Genomic DNA, 20074 nt, shown 5'->3' with positions numbered 1-20074 from the left:
CCTGGATCTCAATCCGCACCGGGATTGTGGGGTAAAAATTTATGGTGCCATGAACGCATGTTACCCTTGTGTTTTTGGCCCAGGTTAGTTGGTCTTGCCCCACCAACTTCCCAGAGACCAGAGTGACAGCACTCCTGGAATCTATTAATGCTATGGTCTCAATACCATTCATTTTTACTGATCTTGTATACCCATGCGAGGTCATTGTGACCCCGAGCAGGCTGATTAGGCCACATTGCTCTCAGTGATCCCCCAGATTACATCGCATAGGCTCTTCCTTGTTGGGGCATTGGGCTGCTATATGCCCCAATTCCCCACACTCGTAACACCACCCCCTTATTCCGGTTGCCGCCCTCTGCCTGGGGCTATTTGGCTAGCCCCCCCAGTCCTCTCTTCCCAAACCCCCAGGTCCCTTCTTGGCCTCAGGCCATTCCTCGGTGTCTTTCCTCCCAGTTATGATTCTCCTGGAGTTCTCGACAATCAGGGGCCTTGGGTTTGGGACTGGCTTCCTAGTTTGCCATGTCTCACTCCCTGGGGTCTGGAACAGTTCGCAGGCTGCCAGCTGTCTTTCCACGAGAGAGACCAACTCATCATAGTGGAGGGGTCATTCTGGCCAACCCAAGCCTGGAGGTAGCCCCCTCATATACCAGTACAGTACCAGGAGCTCCAGCATCTTCTCAGAGCTGAGGGCCTCAGGGCACAGCCATTTCCGGGTCAGATGGATCAGGTCAAACAATTGCGATCAGGGTGTCTTGTCCTCTGTATACTGCCACTCATGGAACCTCTGGGCTCGCAACACCGTCGTTACTCCGGATCTGGCCAGGATCTCTGCCTTCAGCTGGGGGTAATCTGCTGCAGTCTCCGCGGCCATATCGTAGTAGACCTTCTGGGCCTCCCCACACAGGAGCAGGGCGAGGATACCAGACCACTGATCTCGGGACCAGGCCTCCTGCAGGGCTGCTCTTTCAAAAGCCAGGAGGTATGCCTCCACATCATCCTCCCGTGTCATTTCTGTAGGCAGTGGCTGGCCCATATAGTCCAGGTCCCATCGCAGTTACGGTTCAGCTCCATAAGGGCCTTCATCTGGTTCACCAGCTCTTGCAGCAGGGCTCGGTCCTGGGCAGCCTGACTCATCAACAGACGATTAGTCTCCTGCTTCATCCGAGTCACCTCCTGTTGGGTGGGTGCTTGTACCCGGGTAGCCTCCTGCTGGGCTGCAGTGGCTTGTATTAGGGCCTTGACCACGTCATCCATCTTAGGGACGGGAGGGTTTTGGCTAACCCTGGTTTAAGTCCCCAGCGCATAGATCCCACTTTTGACACTATGTGTGGCAAATTGCCGGCACTACTATGATGGGTCTCACGCTTTCTCTTCTTGGGTGGGGGTTCAGGGCACCATTTTTTGCCCCTGAACTGGGGTATTAACTGCCCCACTAGTGAGCTAGAGGAGAGGAGTGGAGAGGAAGGGACCTGGGCCCACCCTCTACTCCGGGTCCCAACCCAGGGGCCCTAGGGATAGCAGTAAACCACTAGAATTAGCAGTTCCTTCCCCTGGGCAATTTCCCTCTCCTGCCCTTGAGCTTGTGGGGCTTCCTGCCCTCCCTCTGCACAAACCAGGTTTACCTAGGGTCTTGGTCTTCTTAGCCCACCGCAGCACTTCTCCAAACTCTCCTCTGCTTCCCTCCAAACTGCTCTCTGCTCCAACACCAATCTACTCTGCTTCAACTCCTCCTCTTGTCTGATTGAAGCAGGGGGGTTTTATCATGTGACTGGCTTCAGGTGCTTTAATTAATTTATAGCAAACTTTCTTCCCTCTACAGGGAATAAGGCTCCCTTCTAACACTCTCCTGCTGTCCTCTGGCCATTCTATATCACAAAAGTAAATATCCTTAAGTCAATTAAACATACTGTTACTATTCCTTTGCTTGTACTTTCGTAACAAGCCTAATTCAAAAGTCATAATCACTGGATTTTGACTAATCCAAGGAGCATTTTTCTTATATTACAAGTGTCTTGTAAGGTATCAAATGAAAGCTGGTAACACACTAGTAATTAATATCATTGTGAAAGCATGTATATTAATGCTGTATGAAGAATTATGAATACTTACTGATAAGCTTTAAAATTTGTGACCAAACAGAGGGAGAAACAGGTTTTCTTCCAGATAGGAGGGAAGGTAGTTATCTCCCCACCTTTAATGTAATTTAAGCATTGTGAAATCAACACATGGGAGACAGCGGAGCTGGTAATGGCTGTGAGTGTCCAGTGATGAGCTGCATAATGCAGAGAAGCGCTCTTCCAAAGGGTTTGGGGACTAGGGTGTATCCAGAGTCTGTATCCGCAAAAAGAAAAGGAGTACTTGTGGCACCTTAGAGACTAACCAATTTATTTTTTAGGGTGTATCCAGTGTCTCCTGTGAGGCTAGGAGAGCTGGCAGAATTCTAAGGCGTTTGCCTGCCTGGTTGACAAACTGGGGTTACAGGTAGCACTGCAAATCTGCGTATATCCACGGACCATGTTTGTAAATCGGATGCAGGTACAAATTTTGTATCCATGCAGGGCTCTAGTTACAGGGAGCTTTCATCAGATTAACACTAACAAATCTGTTTTGCTAAGGCAGAGAGGTAACAAGGTCACCTATAGTTCTGGACGGCCCTGAGAAAGCGTCACAATTGTAGACCTGCCCTGAAGACACGCTTTTGGGAATGAAATACATTGTTTAAAAAAGGCTTAGCATTAAGGTGTTTTCTCTAAACAGTGCTTACTGGGTATCAACCAATAGGCACAACATACGTTCTCTAGGCCGGGTGTAGTTACTGGTTAGACTAGCAGCGTTGTGTAACCCAAAGTTATGGATGGGGGAGACAGAAACTTCCTCTGGCCTATATTTATATAGCAATCAATGGTGAATAACTGTTTATGACTACCCAACAGTTTGCAAGTGTGAATTTGTGTGGGGGGGTGGAGGGTGAGAAAACCTGGATTTGTGCTGGAAATGGCCTAACCTGAAGATTACTTTAGATAAGCTATTACCAGCAGGACAGTGGGGTGGGAGGAGGTATTGTTTCATATTCTCTGTGTATATATAAAGTCTGCTGCAGTTTCCACGGTATGCATCTGATGAAGTGAGCTGTAGCTCACGAAAGCTCATGCTCAAATAAATTGGTTAGTCTCTAAGGTGCCACAAGTACTCCTTTTCTTTTTGTGAATACAGACTAACACGGCTGTTACTCTGAAACCTGTATTTGATATAAACGTTCTTCACCTGAAACTCTGTTTTTTGCTTGGTGAAATACAAAGGTGTAACTGGAAGGATTTCTGTAAGGGGCGCTAATGGGGCCTTAGAGAAGGTAGGATTAACTGAGCCTCCCTATTGTCCAGTGTGAAACTAAGCCCATGCAAAACACTTGTCTGCTCTGCTTCGTTAATGTGCATATGCTGGCTGCTAGCCACAGTGGTGTGTGTTGAGTGAATGCATAGTTAGTAATTGAGCCCCATCCACTGGGGAAAGAATTTCTGTGGTGACTTCATCAGTGGTGTCCAGGCAGAGTCTACAGTCCAGTGAAATCTGGTACTTGTGGAGAATTTTATTGCATAGCTCCCCAAACAAGATGAAATAATTCAGCCAATCTAGATATTCACTAGACAAATCTATGCATTCTGGAGCAGCGTCCAACTCCGGCTGGGTGAATGCTGGGCTGTAGGGGCAACACGGAGTGCAGAGCAGTGTTTGGACTGGAAAGAACAAGTGTAATTTGCTTAAAAGCTCCTGGCAGTTTCTCAAGTTCTGAAAGGCTGTAAAGGCTCAGAATTTCCTGCCTTGCTTTAATTAGACTGAATGGCCAAAAGGCATCATATTAATGCAAAGCTGAATCTGATACAGGAGGGTCAGAGCTGCCCGCTTGGTTTTTCTGTGCATGGACAGGTTCTGTTTGCTACTTATGACTGTAGGTTGCATTTTAACATTAGTAAAGTGTTACTCGTAAAGGCAGTGCCAAGGATCTTTGCAGGTGATAGAAATCCTTTCAGGCTTAAAGGTACACGACCAAGACATTTAAAAAAAAAATCCTTACCTAGGTTAATCCCGTGGGGTTCTGCATGGGTTTGGGCATGAATCTCTGCGGATCCGATTACAGAGTTGGGGCTGAAATTTTAAAAATCAAATGTGCATTTTCATTTAATAATATTGACAGATAATTCATCCAGCACGGTGGTTGCAGCCAGCGGCAGTGACACCAGAAGTCCAGTTAGAATTGCACTTAGGTTTTAGATGCATTGTGAGGTTTGTGCTGTGAAGCTCTGTTCCTCTCCTTCAGACATTTAGCTTGCTTGGCAGAATGGAATGGGCACTGGGAGTGGGAGGCAGTGGGGGCCTAGTGGATAACCCACCAGACTCGGACTCTGGAGATCCAGATCCAGTCTCAGCTCTGCTACTGTCCTTCTGGGCAAATCACTTCACCTCTGCCTCAGTTTCCCCATCGTTAAACTGGGCCTAATGATATGGACCTCCTTTGTAAAGCACTTTGAGATCTACTGATGAAATGCACTGTGTAAGAGTAGTGTGTTCATATTGGTGTCTCTTATCCTCTGTTTGTACTAACTTCATATAAACTTGGAAATACCATTTTCCTGCCCTGTGTTCAGGGTGAGCTGGACCTTTGCCCGTTCTGTCTCTGCAGGCACTTTTCCTTTCCTTCTGTGAGTGCAGTCCTGTGCTTCACCCCACTTCTGGACTGGATTGACCAGGCGACAGCCCCCCCGGTTACCAGCTGTATCACCACAGCTGCTAATAGGAGTCTCTTTGGGAGCTTGTGATGGGTCTGAAATCTCAGTGACTTGGGACAGCTTCAGACATGTCTGAGCTAAACGTAGCCTTTCATTGCCAAGGGAAGTAGGCCCCACCTGACCCAGGCCTCCCACAACATTGGGGCTCGGCAAGATGGTCTAACTGTACAGCTTCAGCCTGGCCCCTGGTCTGTGTGTCTCTCAGCTCATAGGCAGTCTTCTGTCCTATTCAAAGTCTGCGCTGCAACGCTTGAACCTGGTCAACCTGCAGTTCACAGGTGGGGCCAGCCAGAGCCTTGGTCAGGAATGTGGTGGGGCTACTGTTAAAGGAGCTGACACCTATATTGGGGTTAACTGTCTGCCTTCCTGCAACCCTCCGGAGCCCACCAGGACCGAGTTAACCCTTAATGTTCCATAGAGCCACCACCCACTCAGAATCGAACAAATGGAGGTTCATACAACACTCCAAATAATAGAGCTCCCACATTCTTCACACTTCTTACCCACAGGTAAAGGGGCCTTGTCTGTATTACTGTGCAGCCCATGTTGGTGGGCCAGGAATAGCTCCTGGCTAGGAACCCCAGCACTTTGGGCTGGACTTCTCCTTAGGTTGCTGCCTCTGAACCTCACTCGTGGCATTCCCCTTCTCTGTTTTTTCCACCTCTGGCTAGTAAATTTAGTCCTCTTGGGAATTTTGGTTAAATCGTCCAAGGCCTCTTCCAACAAGACTACGATGGGCTATGTTATGAGCCTAAACAGTCAGTCATGTTCTCCTAATCTCGTCACTGAGGTTGAGTGTCTGTCTGAGCAGCACTGAGCTAGCAGGGCCAGCAGGCAAAGGGTTAAGATACTAAACAGAGCTCCAGGTGTTTGCACATAATCTAAATGATATGATCTGTTCAAATGCCAGCCCAGCCGGTATCACTCCCCGCCCACATCACCAACCAATTAGCCATCCCAACCGTCAAACAGAGGAAAATAAAGTACCCCACTAGCCCCACGTTCCAGGGGATTGATGGGCCTTGCAGCTCTTCCAGGTGCTATACAAGGAGTGTTCTGGACCAGAGGGGACAGTCATATCCAAAGCTGAGGGTGCCTTGCAGAAAACATCCTGCTGCCAGTGCCAGTCCCCTCCCAACCCAGGGGGCTGAACGCTTGGGTGCCTCAGGAGATCATTTCTCAATGCTGTGCTGGTTGTGCCAAGGCCGCCGCCGCCTACACAGACAATTCTTGTGCAACCACTTCATTTTGGAAGCAGTCTCCTAGGCCTGATCTACGCGGTGAGGCTGCACCGATGGAAGTAAACTGGCTTCTGAGGCCTGGTGTGCACACAGACCTGCCCTGTTTAACTAACACAGTGTTTTAGATTGACTTTTAGTTAAACAGCTGCAAGTCTGTGTGTAGAGCGTGCCTGACTCTACTTGGTGAAATCCATGCGACTCCCTTGTGTGGAAAGTTTCGCTGGTTTGAGCGCCCGCACAAGGGGATTGCCTGGACTTGAAGGGGGTTCAGAGCCAGTGCAGGTAAAGCAGTGTCTTTTTGTGTGTAGTCCAGGCTGAGCCTGGCTGCGGTGCATTCTGCTGTTCTGCTTGCACTAACGCTCCAACAGGAAAAGCGTTGCCAAATTTGTCAAAACTTCTAGGAACTACTTCCGTGCCAAACCTCCCTACAAATTGTGATGTTCAAATCAACTTCCGCTCCCCCCAAACAGAAACCTCTGTGTTCGTTATCACAAGGAAAGAAGATGTCAGGCTGACTGCTGGGAGTGGGCAGAAACAGGCCTTTTGGCAAGACTCCGAATGAAGAGTACTCCCTTCATTTGTCACTGTAGAAAGCCAGAGCACCTCAGGAGTCTGCTTAAATAACTGGTGTGTATTGGGTTGGGGAGAGGCAGGAGATGTGGAACCTCAGCAGTAGTAGATGAGGAAGGGGGAAAATCTCCCCATTAGGAGAGGGCTCATATTAGATCTTGTCCCTAACTAATTTGAGACCTGTCCTTGAGTTTAGCAGACAGTAATCCGCTACAGTAAGTTCCATTCCTCTGTGTAGTCTATGAGAGAGCTTCTGCATCAAACGGAGTGGCTGTCTCCCATGACGTGTATTAAACACCCATTTCAATCTGATCTGTTTCTGGTTACTCTTTGTATGGCCTCTAGGGCTTCCATCCAGGCTTAATGTTTTGTGCTAATCCCCATTTTCTGTGGGACCATTTTTTAGGACTCACTCCACCCACAGAAAAGTCTGTCTGTTCTGCATCAATACTGAACAATAGGCCAGTGTTTCTCTGTTGCGCTTGCCAGGGAAAATAACCTTCTCCCTTTATCTATTGGTTGTTCATTTCATCATAATCTTAAATGATCCCTATTAATGCATTTTGCAGAGGATTTTAGCTGAATGTTTCAGCCCATCTTCTTAGGTTATGATTAGGAATGTGGGCCCATTAGAGACACAAGTCTTTCCCAGATTCTAGCATTACTGTTACATTGGCTGCTCCTGCATCTCTCGTCCATCTTGGCTGGGGAAATCATGTCTCAAGCAGCTTCATTTGGTATTTCAAGTAATTAAATTGTAGCTCTGTATAGGGGGTTGATAAAAGCCTTTCTGATCCCCCTGGGTTGGATACTATCCCTCAGAGCATTATAGACTGGTTAGGGGTATATCACAAGGGCTACAACCTGGTCTCCAGCAGATTAGCGGTTGATTCCAGCTTGTCCCCTCTGCTTGTGCCTGTGTTCAGGGAAAGGGCTACAGAGAGAGCGGCGGGATGACCACCTGAACACTCCCAGGTCCAGGCACTGGCTTGGTCCCTAGGCTACGGAGCATTTTCCAGTTTCCACATTTAGACTTGATTATAAAATTTCTGTGGTGCCAACCAAACCTTCCTGAAGGTTCCCGTGTCTGCGCTGTTGAGTCATGCCTCAGGCCAGGAGCTGGCTTTCTGGCTTCCCATGTGAGCTTTCTGTTGTGCAGTTGTGTACCTCAGGCCTCTTTCAGCATTTCCTGTCCAAAGGCTGCGTACTTCCCTCTTGCATTCATAACTGGGTTGCGTTTTCCTTCTCTCGTGCCTTAGGGAGCTCTTTTAGCCAGCTAAAGGGATGCTGTCAGTACAGTTAGAAAAGGTTCCCCTCCCCGCCCCCATAGGACAGTTTGTCTCAGATTTCCCAGCTACTTCATGCTGAGCATTTGACAGGATTGGGTATATGATCAGAGTGACGGTTTCCCTGCAGAATTGGTCACTTTCTTGTGCTGTCACCCAGTGCAAGGGAGTGAAAAACGTGCTACAAATCGTATCTTCCTGTATTGTAAAACCCCACGGTTGGCAGAGGGCCTAGATTTCAATTTAGCGGCAGTGTCTAAACCTCATGGCTTTGAGGCTAACTTGTCATTTTCCACCCTAGCTTTGTTTACCAGCTGGCCAGAATAACAGCCTTCGTGACTGCCCAGAGCATTCAGGCAAGATTTATTTTCAGCTGTTGGCCCATTGGATTTGTAACTCCATCCACACAAAGTGTGTGTGTATCCAACCTTGTCACACAACCTGGGAACAGGACTTCCCTCTCCCTCATTCCCTGGTAGCTAGAGAACACCCCTTCCAAGGGGTCCTTCCTCCCATGGGAGCTCGCCCTTCCTTCTCCACACCCTCCTGAAATCGCTTCCTCCCTTGTCCCCAGCCACCAATGTAATGGTGTCTCCCTAGGAGTTCACATATGGGTCTCCCTCATATAGGGTGGGGAGCAGGCAGAAGGCCACAGAGCTGGCACTGGCTGGGCCTCTGCCTCTAGCTCAGCGGTTCTCAACCTGCGGGCATCATGCAGCCCAATTAGCACACAGCTGTGGCCCAGCTCAGCTCAGCTGTGTGCTAAAGGCCACAGGGGCTCCGGGTCCTGGCTCCTCGTGGCAAGCTCCAGGACCCGGGCTGCTGGCTGCTGCCGGGGCCCACCTTGCGGGCTCAGGGTCTGGGCTGCCACCCAACCCCACACAGCAGGGTCCAGGGTTGCAGCGGGATGCCGGCTGCTGCACAGCCCTGCACGGAGGGGTCCAGGGTCAGGGTCAGGGTCTCTGGCCCCACACCTGGCTCTCCGCACTTGGCCCCACTCTGTGGAGTGGTCTGTGGCTGGAGAGCGCTGGGCATAGGGGTTTGTGGGGAGGGTTAGGTGGGGGGCACTGTGGTTCTCTGCCTGCAGCCCAGGTAACACTTTGTGGCCTACAATGATAAGTAGGTTGCTCTAGCTGGTGTGTACCCTCCCCCTGGTACTGTTGGCCAAAGGGAGATGGGGGAGATGCTTTCAAAGGCTCAGTCTGGCTGCTCTACCCTTACGTTGGCTTCCTGCTGGGCTCTGTCTGGGCCCCCAAACATGGCTATGCCTCAGGCTGCTGCACCTCCCTTGGGAGACTGACTGTCCCAAAAGCCTGGCAGATCTCCCTATCAGGAACCTGTTCCTTTGCTCAGCTTCATCTTGTTACTCCTCATCTTTCCCCCACCCAGCCTGAGCAACCCCTCTCTCCTTACACCTGCTTATCAGTGACATCTCCCTCAGACCTGATCCCTGCTGATAAAAGCCATGGCTGCTTGTGGAGTATAAACACTGGGCTGGGGCTGTCTTTAACCATTGATCAAGCAGGTTTCACAAACAGTAGCTTACAAAGTAATCTAAGGGCTTGTCTACACTGACACTTTACAGCACGGCAACTTTCTCGCTCAGGGGTGTGAAAAAACACCACCACCCCCGAGCGCTGCAAGTTTCAGCTCTGTAAAGTGCCAGTGTAGACCGTGCACCAGTGCTGGGAGGTGGGTGGTATGCCACGACTACCGCTTTAACCTTGCCAGTGAAGGCGTGCCCTAAGTTGCACTGAGATGTTGACCTTTATTCCTGTGACTTATTTTGGGGCAGGTTCCTGGCTTCCCCTCTCCTGGTGTGAGCTGCCGATGCTAGGTGAGGCAGTAGTCCCCATGCTTTTCTTCGCACACCACCTTTCCTCACATCCCGGGGACCCCTCCAGACGCCTCACCAGCACGTTTGTCACCCCGCCAGTTGGTGCAGACGAAGCCAGCGTTCCATGACTGAAGAATGCTGCAGTGGAGGTGGCTGTGGAGAAGGGGCTCTGTGCTTGCCCTGTGCTGGAGGGAGAATGGGTGTCGAATGCTAACTGCTTTGCGGCCTTTGTTGCCCGCGTGCCGTATTCAAGAGCTCTGTTAAACCAATCAGACCTGGGGCTCTGGGGCTGGGATGCTGCGTGAGTCAAATAACAGAGGTCCTTGGCTCCTCCAGCTCTAGGACTCTGCAGCAGATTTAAAAACCTCAGCTAATCAAACCAGCCCCTGCCCCATAATGAGATCTCCCAGGCTTCTACGGATCATCTTTTTATAATAGATCCTTTTTTGATCCCTCACTAAGGGATGGCTTTTCCCCACCTCTCCCTGGGATGGCAGCCGTTCCTGTGTACCTCTTGCTCCCTGCTGGCCACAACTCATCCACCAGAGTGGTCCCATACTGCTTTACTGATACCTCAGCCTTTAACTCCTCCTCTGCTTCACTCCTCTTGCGGCATACTTCCGGGAGTGGCTGCTGTACTGCAGCTGCTCAGAACCTGGCGGCCGGCTTGCTGAATTGGGTTAGCTGCAGGGAGCGCATTGCAGGCATGCTCTGGAGAGCTCGCCGGCTCCCTCCTCCCCTAAAACATAGTGTGCTGAGAAGGAGGTAAGAGCCCTATGGAGTTTGGCACCCGCTTCTTTGTCTCCCTTCTAATGCACCAATATGTTATTTGACACCTGCTGATGTGCTCTGGCTAATGGTTCCTGGGGGTGGCTATCTGGGGGCTGCTAGATGGGGATCTTCACTAGAAGGCCCTTGACTCTCAAAATCATTTTCCTTTTTGGAAACCTGAGTTCAGAGCATAGTTCAAAGCTGATGTGCTCCCTGTGGCAGCTGCCTGAGCGTCTCCCAGGGCAGTCTTTTGTGTGTGTGTTCCAGGGACATGAGTATCTTTAGTTTGGTCAGTCACTAACTTTGTAGTGTAGAGTCAATCAATCATTGAAACTGAATTCTGCAGGGGCTCTGTAGGCAGACTGTGTGTGTGTGTGTGTGAGAGAGAGAGAGAGCGCACTGCCCTCTTGGCCAACACACCCAGACTGTAACAGGGACCTCCAGAGCTAAAAGCATGACCTGACCTGTTACATCTTGAGCTAAAGAACTGTGCCTCTGTAGCTAGGGGCTGTAATGGTTCGTATCCTCTGTGGATCAGGCACAGAGGGGCCCTGTAACACACACCATTGGGTTACATATGCACATGCAGCATGGGAATTCCTAAACCATGGGATCGGAAGCCCTGTGTTATGTAGCTATGACTCTCTCAAGGGCTTGAAAGTGTTAAATCTTCATGCTGTGATCCATGTGGTGTCATAAAATTATGAAGTAACAGTTAAATGCCAGGATTCAAACTGTGCTGTGGTTTGGAAAAGTGTCCGGTCCAAATGGCATTTCATAGCTGTATTTAATTTAGTAAAGAATTTCAAGGAGCTTTTGTTTCTCCTTTGTAACAATTTTGAAAATTGGTTCTTGACTTATAGTTTTAAAGAAAACGCTGTTGGTATTTGTGCAACCTTTTGTGTAGAGATGGACCCATACCAAACTAACAGCCCTAACATTATGGGGAAGGTATTCTTGACGTTTAAATTTTGCACCTCAAAAAAAAACAAACCCAAAAGAAGCAGAAGTGCATGCTGAGGCTTTGATCCTGCCCAGCCTTTATTCTTCACCCCCCAGTGTTTCACCTGTTGTACCATGCGCTCATTAAGAAAATAAATAACTTTAAAATTACAAGGCCGAGTGCTGTGTCTTGGGAAGTCAGAGTGATCCACACATTAGGAAAATGCTTCTCGGTGCACAGTGGCCAGTAGCTGCTCTGCTCCTGGGGGACTGGGTGAATTTTCTGTGGGATTAAGAGTGACAATTCGACATACAGGCCCCACAGCAAAGGGAACTTGTACGTTCCATGCAGTCGCTATGTGTGTGGGATGCGTTCTAGTGGGACTCTAATACGTACAGCGAGGCAAGGTATTCGGAGGCAAAGGTGAGGGTAGTTCACACTGGAAGGCATCTCTCTTTTCTTTTTTTTTTTAAAATGAGATTACAGGTTGATAAAGGTACTAGTGTTGAAGTAAAATACTTAGACTTCTACAAGGCATTTGACTTGGTACCATGTGACATTTTGATTAAGAAAATTATAAAGATATAAAATTAACCCGGCACACATAACGTGGATTAAAAGCTGATGAAGTGATTGGTCTCAAAATATAATTGTAAATTGGGAATCATCATTGAATGGGTGTATTTCTAGTGGGCTGCCGCAGGAATTGGTTTTGGCCCTCTGCTATTTAGCATGTTTATGAGTGATCTGGAAGTAATCATAAAATTATCACTGATAAAGTTTGCAGGTGAAACACAGATGGGGGGAGTGGTAAACTTGTCACTGATAGAGCAATTTGGATCATTTGGTAAGCTGGGCTCAAGCAAACAGTATGTGTTTTAATATGGCTAAATGTGTACATCTAGGAACAAAGAATGTAGATCATACTTAGACAATGGGGGGCTCTATTCTGTTAAGCAGCAGCTCAAAATGATTTGGGGGTTGTGATGGATGATAGCTGAACGCTGCTGTGACCAAAAGGGCTAATGCAATCCTTCGCTGCTTAAACAGGGGAATCTCAAGTAGGAGCAGAGAAGTTATTTTACCTCTATTTGGCACTTGTGTGACTGCTGCTGTAATCCTGTGTTCCATTCTAGTGTCCACATTTCAAGAAGGTGTTGATAAATTGGAGAGGGTTTAGAAAAGAGCCACAAGAATGCGTAAAGGATTAGAAAACATATCTTATAATGGTAGATTCAGAGCTCAGTGTATTTAGCTTAACGAAGAGAAGGTTAACAAGTGATTGATCACAGTCTGCAAGTACCTACATGGGGAACAAATATTTAATACTGGGCTTGTCAAGGTTCCTTCCCCACTCTGAACTCTAGGGTACAGATGTAGGGACCTGCATGAAAACCTCCTAAGCTTACTTTTACCAGCTTAGGTTAAAACTTCCCCAAGGTACAAACTATTTTACCTTTTGCCCTTGGACTTTCGCTGTGTGACGAAGTGGGACTGTTCTTAATGGTTCCTCTGAATAGTGTGGGGTGCCTCAGTTTTCCCTATGCAGTTCGTAAGTATCTAGGTGGTGGGATAAGGGTGTATGATCATTGCAGAGCCCTAGAGGGCAGGTGTATGCAGGGGTCTGGACACAGAGAATGGCCAACACCCTGTTTCCTGGCAACTGATGGCCTGGCCCTTCCCCCCTGCGAGGTGAGAGCTAAAGGGTTGGAGAACAAAGGAATCAGGTGACCTCCTGGCCCGGGGAAAGGAACAACACCCAGAGGAGGAGGGGCTGGAGAGATTTTCAGTTTGGGGCTGGCTGGGACATGGAGTGAAGTGCAGACGTGGTTGTCTGGCTCACTGGCCCCAAAATGGACCCAGCTGAGGGGTCCGATTCTCTGCACCTACAAGCTCTGTGTTAGACCATGTTCCTGTCGTCTAATAAACCTCTGTTTTACTGGCTGGCTGAGAGTCACGTCTGACTGCGAATTTGGGGTGCAGGACCCTCTGGCTTCCCCAGGAGCCCCGCCTGAGCGGACTCGCTGTGGAAAGCGCACGGAGGGGCAGAGGATGCTGAATGCTCTGAGTTCAGACCCAGGAAGGTGGAATTTGTGTGAGCTTTGTGTCCTGAAGACAGGCTGCTCACAGAAAGGAGACTTCCCCAGAGTCCTGACTGGCTTTATGGGGAGCAGTTCCAGAGCATCACCCAGGGACTCCGTGACATGCTGCCACCACCAAACGTCTAACCAGTTTTATTTTATTAGGAAAGAGACTGTTTGGAAACGTCTTTCCCCCCAAAATCCTCACCAAAACCTTGCACCCCCCTTCCTGGGGAAGGTTTGATAAATATCCTCACCAATTTGCATAGGTGACCACAGACCCAAACCCTTGGATCTTAAGGACAATGAAAAAGCATTGAGTTTCTTAAAAGAAGAATTTTAATAGAAGAAAAAGTAAAAAGAATCACCTCTGTAAAATCAGGATGGTAAATACCTTACAGGGTAATTAGATTCAAAATGTAGAGAATCCCTCTAGGCAAAACCTTAAGTTACAAAAAGACACAAAGACAGGAATAGCCATTCCATTCAGCACAGCTTATTTTCTCAGCCATTTAAACAAACAGAATCTAACGCATATCTAACTAGATTATTTATTAAGTTCTAAGACTCCATTCCTGTTCTGTCCCCAGCAAAAGCATCAGACAGACAGACCCAGACTCTTTCTTTCTCCCCCACTCCAGCTTTGAAAGTCTCTTGTCTCCTCATAGGTCATTGTGGTCAGGTGCCAGCGAGGTTATCCTAGCTTCTTAACCCTTTACAGGTGAAAGTGTTTTTCCTCTGGCCAGAAGGGATTTTAAAGTGTTTACCCTTCCCTTTATGACAGGGCTCTTCAGTCTAGCAGAGAAAGGTCTAATCTGACCCAGTGTCTGGAAGTTGAAGGTAGACAAATTCAGACTGGAAATAGGCTGTAAAATTTTAACAGTGAGGGTAATTAACTCTTGGAACAAGGGTTGCTGTGGATTCTCCATGGTGGGCAATTTTTAAATGAAGATGGGCTGTTTTTCTAACAGATCTGCTCTAGGAATGATTGTTGGGAAGGTCTCTGGTTTGTGTTGTACAGGAGAGGTCAGGTTAGGTGATCCTAATGGTCCCTCCTGGCCTTGGCATCTCTGGATCTGTTTCCCAGTTCTGGCTCTGTAGCTGCCTGCCAGGATTGCAGTCTCCACACTGCTCTGACCCTCTGCAGAGTGCAGGGTGGGAAGTGTAATCTGTTCTCATTGGCTGCTGCATCATGGTGTAGTGATCGGCTCATCTGACCCCAGCAGACACCACCCTCGCCTGAAACAAATGGGCTTCTTTGGAGTTTGTTGCCAGGGAGGGAGCGTGTAGGGGGCTGCTGATGTAATAATGTGTTAATGGCACAGGAAATAAATGCAACCAAGTAACACTTGAGGCAGGAAGCCAAGCCATCCTGGAACAATCCCAGTGAGCACTGAAGTTCAGTAACTATTGAGGGAGGATCCTAGGGCTTTACTCGCTTGCTGAGCCTCCCATCCCCTTGTGGGGTGACTGTTGTACATACTCCCTGATAGGCAGCATGTAGCACACTTTACCCCAGACAGCTTGGGGCAGGGGAGCAGACACGCTGCTTGCTGTGTCCTTGGCTAAAGCAAACCTGCCCTGCTGGCCAGGACAGAATTCTGCTGGCACTGGAGCATGCTGTGCTATATGTCAGAGCACCCAGCTGCACCTGTGGTCTGGACACGCTCCCTCCTCATGCAACTTGCCCCCCTGTGGGATTCATCTGCTGCGTGTTTCTACTAATGCTCTTCTGAGGGCTGTGTCTAGGTCATGCCCTGTTGCTTGAGTGTAAGTGGAAGAAGCAACTCCCCTTCTCTGTTCTCATTCAGAGAGTCACATTCAGGAGAGGGCTGGATTCAACTTAGTCACGGAGAAACTCCCTGGCAGAATCAAGAATGGAATTCTGGGGCCAAGTTCTTACCTGGTCTAAGCCAGTGCAATCCGTCAAGTCAGCTGAGTTGCATCAGCTTTACCCCAGCTCTGAAGAGTTCCTCGAGTCTCTCTTGACCCTGAAATCCTGTCTACACAAGGGTCACACTCAAATTGCCTAGTTCAAATTACCTGTGTTGGCAATGATGACAACGCTATGCAAGTGGGCTGCCATCTGCTGCCACGGTTAAACCTCCTGTCATCTAAGCTCGCTCAAAGTGAGTCTACACAAGGGTTCCCAGCGTTGCTCGTAGCGGCAGAGCTGAACTGGTCTTAGCAATGGTGGGAAGTGTCTGAAAATTGCCTCTAGAGTTGACAGGGCCCAAGCCTCCTGTGCTAATGATTAGCTCACTTCCCACCCTTCATTTTACTCTCTCCTTCTTGCCGGAGGCCATGCTGGCCCCTGTGATCAAGATGGAAATCCATTTTCAGTTGCCATTGATTGAAAGATCTGTTGCCTGTCGCACACCTGTGTGCAGATGGGTGTAGTGCTTGGGCAGCATGTATGCATATGCGCACACTTCTGTAGGCACAGCTGTCCTTTCACGTCTAGATGTGGGTGTCCAGGGAGCAGGTTGAGCTAGGGCTCAGCTGCTACCTCTGTAGGCTGTAGATTTTCAGATGCTTTAAACTGCTGGGTCTGTGCTCCCAAGTTAGAATATTCTTTGCTGCACTACGACCGTGCAAGCATTGTTGTTTGGGCAGTGTCCGTCAGGGGAGAGTTCCAGGAGGGCTCTGCTTCCCTGAGCAGGGGGCAGCATGCAGGTATGGTTCTGCCTTCTCCCCAGAGGCATCACTTGTGCTGTCCGGAGCCATGTAGGGTCCATCCTGGATGCAGGTGAGAAGGAGCCGGAGACTCACGATTCTGGAAAGATAACTGAAGCTTGTGTGCTGGCAGGATCTGGTAGAGAACTGCTCAGTGCTGTCTCATTGGAAGGGGCCAAGGTTGTATATTCCTTTCCATTGGCGCTAACTCCGGTCAGTGGGGTGGGAAGTCTGCTGGCTGGTATTGTTTGCATCCCCCATGTTAACCCTTTGACTAACCATGAGCCACGCCCCGTGCACTTCACTGGGGTGGCTGCAGCATGTTATCAAATTAAAAACAAATCCCTTGGTGTCTTGCTGTCCTGCCCAGTATGGCAGCAAGCACTTCTCTGGGATGCGGCATTTTGCACTTCTTCTCTCTCTGAGTGACAGCTCTCAGCTTTCATCCCATCATGACACATTCTGAGCCTCTGAATGTGTGCCTTGTCTGTGGCAGGGAGCATTCACATTAGTCAGTGCAGACCCAGTGGGGGCTACAGACAGGGCACTGCAGTGTAGGCGAGCCTTTGAAAAGTCTTTGGGTGCTTCTCCGCATTACCCCAGCAGGCAGGGAACTGGGAAAGAGGGGAGCCTTCCCTGTCCTACTCCGCTCTTTCATTTTGCAGCTGTCCTGGCTGTGGCCGAGTTACCAGTGGTGACACTGGCCTGGATTTCCAGGAGTCCACGTGTGCATGCCCCACTGGGATGAGCATGTACAAGATGCAGCGCAGCAGATCTGGGCTTTGTTCTCCAACGCGTGTGCTCATGATGGGATGCACCGCATGAGTTTCTATGTGGCAGGGGTGCCTTTGGCTCTTGCCATCTGTACTGTTTGTGACCCTCCCCACCCTTGGAGACTGGAAATTCAGTGCTGCTGAGTGAATTCTGATTGCTTCCATTCATGCTGTCCTGGAGCTGGGTTTCAGCTTGGCTGTGACTCTGGATTAAATCCTACTGCTATTGCGAGTTTGGCTTGAGGTGAGAAGGGTGGGCTTTGGCCCTTTCTGCTCAGAAGGGCAGCTCATTAGAGACTATAGGCTGTGCTGAGAGCTGCACTGAAGATACACAGCTACTGCTTATCCTTGTAACCCTCTCCGAATGAATCTTGATTTCTGTTTTTGCAGGGAAGGGAATGAACCCGGGGATTCCATGAAGATCTCATACAGCGAGTTGATGCACAAGGTCTGCCAATTTGCCAATGTTCTCCGGGAACAAGGTACCTGACTTAACTCACCTTTATGTTGCTCTGATGTGGGAGGTGGCATTGCCTAGGGACGAGGGCACCAGACTGGGACCTGGGAGACCTGGGTTCCCAGCTTTGCCACGGGCCTGTATTCTGTGCACCCGTTTCCATATCTTTAAAATGGGGCTAAAGATACTGGCCTATGTAAAGTGCTTTGAGAGCTACTGATAAGCACTATACAAGAGCTAGAGATTCTTGTTATTAGATCCATTACTGTGTTTAGTTAAGTTCCTAGCAAGGTGTCGGTTATAGCCTACTAGAGGTTTTGATGATAGCACTGGAAGCTGGTTACACTGGTATCTCTTTAAAGGGGCATTGCACAGAGTGGCACCCTGTTGCAGTAACCGTTCCAGGTGCCTTACAAAGAACCTAAGTGATTACAAAAGCAAAGTGTGTGCACACGCACGTGTGCATTTGCATATACATGGCTTGGAAATCGCTGGCGTTCATACTGTTGCCATTTCAATATAAAACTTTGAAAGCACTTTTGATTCTTTGGCTTTATACATCGTGATGACAATGCTAGTCAGTTATTACTCTTCAAGCTAATGTCACTGGAAGTCTTCAGTGGGGGCCTTGCATCCGTATTAAACACATTAATGCATACAGGGTTAAACATTCAACCCAGTGGCTCCTGTCAGCTGAGCTTTAAACTGAGAGCTTCTTTGCATGTGGCAGTGACGTTGATTAACGTTCTGCTAGCTTGTGGTTTTGTATCCTATTTCCCATCTCCTGTAGTGGTTGTTTCCTATGCTTTCTCTAGGAGCAGCAGGGCTCAGATCTCTGCTAGCCTCATGCCACTGAACTCTTAGCTGTTCCATCCCTGCCGGCATGGGAAATATCTTCTGTTTCTTTTTCACAGGCATAAAGAAAGGAGACAGAGTTTCTATCTACATGCCAATGATTATTGAGCTGGTTGTTGCCATGCTTGCCTGTGCCAGGATTGGAGCGCTTCACTCCATTGTGGTAGGAGCAACTGCTGGGAATTATGCTAAATTCAGAGCCAGTGCTTGGGATATAGATAGTTTTCCTGTGGCGGAGTGACAGAGGGCTGCGAAGAGTTGTTAAGCTGGGCAGTGATTACGAGATGGATGGCGGCCAAAATTAAGGTGCCATTTCCTATCCCACTTGCCCTCCCTAAAAAACTTGAGTTTAAAAGTGGAGCAGCTTTTTGCTTTGCTCTGCGAGCTGTATTGTGGTAGGAGTCTGGAGGGGGCCATCACCTTGCCCTTCTCCAAAGGGAGCCTCAGGTATTTGACTGGCCCACTGGAGCCCAGTGCGCCTCCTGGCCCTCTGGCAGTATCCATTAGTGCTTGTAGGCTCTCTGTTGCCTTTTTGAATCCTGTAATTCCCAGCATTTCAGCATCCTTTGCTACTGAGTTGAATGTGTTCTTTTGTCAGTTTGCAGGTTTCTCAGCAGACTCCCTTTGCGAACGGATTCTCGATTCCAATTGTTCTCTCCTCATTACGGCAGGTAAAATACTCCCCTCTGCCTTGCAGGTCCATAACCACAGCGTTAGCTATGGAAATACGTTATTTGTAAAACTAGATTAACTATTAATGCAGGGAAAATATATTCCTGCAAATGGGAAATTCTGTTCAGATGGGGTGGGGGAAGGAGTTGTTTCTGAATAGAATTGCCAGTTCCGGGGTACGTTCTGCTGGCAAATATGCTTTAGTAACGGTTTCCCCTTTCCTGATAAACAGCAGAGAATTAAAAGCAGCCTGTGCACTTTGCTCAGTGGCTTGTGTTGCTGCCAACTCTTCATAGCAAGTGTATTTTCAAAAACTAACTTTGCGTCACCTTTTCTCTTTGAAATAAATTGGATGCTCCTTGATGCAGTTTCCCAGATGCGTCATTTATGTGGTGCCCTCCCACCCCTCCAGGAAACAGTAGCATTTAGAATAAATTCAGTAATGTGTTGCTACACATCTTAATTTGTAAAGCAAGATGTCAGTCTGTCATAAATATAAAGGGAAGGGTAACAACCTTCCTGTATACACTACTATAAAATCCCTCCTGGCCAGAGGCACAATATCCTTTTACCTGTAAAGGGTTAAGAAGCTCAGATTACCTGGCTGGCACCTGACCAGAAGGACCAATAAGGGGACAAGATACTTTCAAATCTAGGGGTGGGGGGGAAAGGTTTTTGTCTGTCTGTGCTGTGTGCTTGCCAGAGAGAGATCAAGAAAGCAAGCAATACAACTCCATTAGAATTAGTAAGTAATAGCAAGAAAATGCGTTAGTTTACTTTTGTTTTGGCTTGTGATTTTCTCTGTGCTGAGAGGAAGGTGTATTCCTGGTTTTCTTCTAGTAACTTTAAAGTTTTGCCCAGAGGGGAATCCTCTGTGTTTTAAATCTGATTGCCCTGTGAGATTAACTTCCCTTCTAATTTTACAAAGGTGCTTCTTTTACCTTTTTTCTTTCTAATAAAGTTCTGTTTCTTTTAAGAGCCTGACTGATTTCTCTATTGGCCTAAGACCCAGGGGTTTGGGTCTGTGATCACTTTGTAACCAATTGATTAGGATATTATTCTCAAGCTTCCCCAAGAAAAGGAGTGTAAGGGCTTGGGGGGATATTTTGGAGGAATAGGAACTCCAAG

General features: G+C 48.4%; 1 protein-coding gene across 3 annotated transcripts in view; it reads left to right on the top strand.

The window, feature by feature from the left end:
* The window catches only part of ACSS2 (acyl-CoA synthetase short chain family member 2), a 78529-nt gene that overhangs the window by 31333 nt on the left and 27122 nt on the right, over positions 1-20074 (top strand). For all 3 annotated transcript variants that reach the window (XM_077831832.1, XM_077831831.1, XM_077831833.1), the window contains exons 3-5: positions 17353-17444; positions 18334-18437; positions 18873-18945. In XM_077831832.1, the coding sequence (XP_077687958.1) occupies positions 17353-17444; positions 18334-18437; positions 18873-18945 (269 nt within the window). The remainder of the gene's footprint in view (positions 1-17352; positions 17445-18333; positions 18438-18872; positions 18946-20074) is intronic.

Source organism: Eretmochelys imbricata, chromosome 13, assembly GCF_965152235.1.
Source record: "Eretmochelys imbricata isolate rEreImb1 chromosome 13, rEreImb1.hap1, whole genome shotgun sequence".
Classification (NCBI taxonomy): Eukaryota; Metazoa; Chordata; order Testudines; family Cheloniidae; genus Eretmochelys; species Eretmochelys imbricata.
The sequence above is the reverse complement of the archived record's forward strand: the minus strand, read 5'-3'. Positions and strand labels throughout refer to the sequence as shown.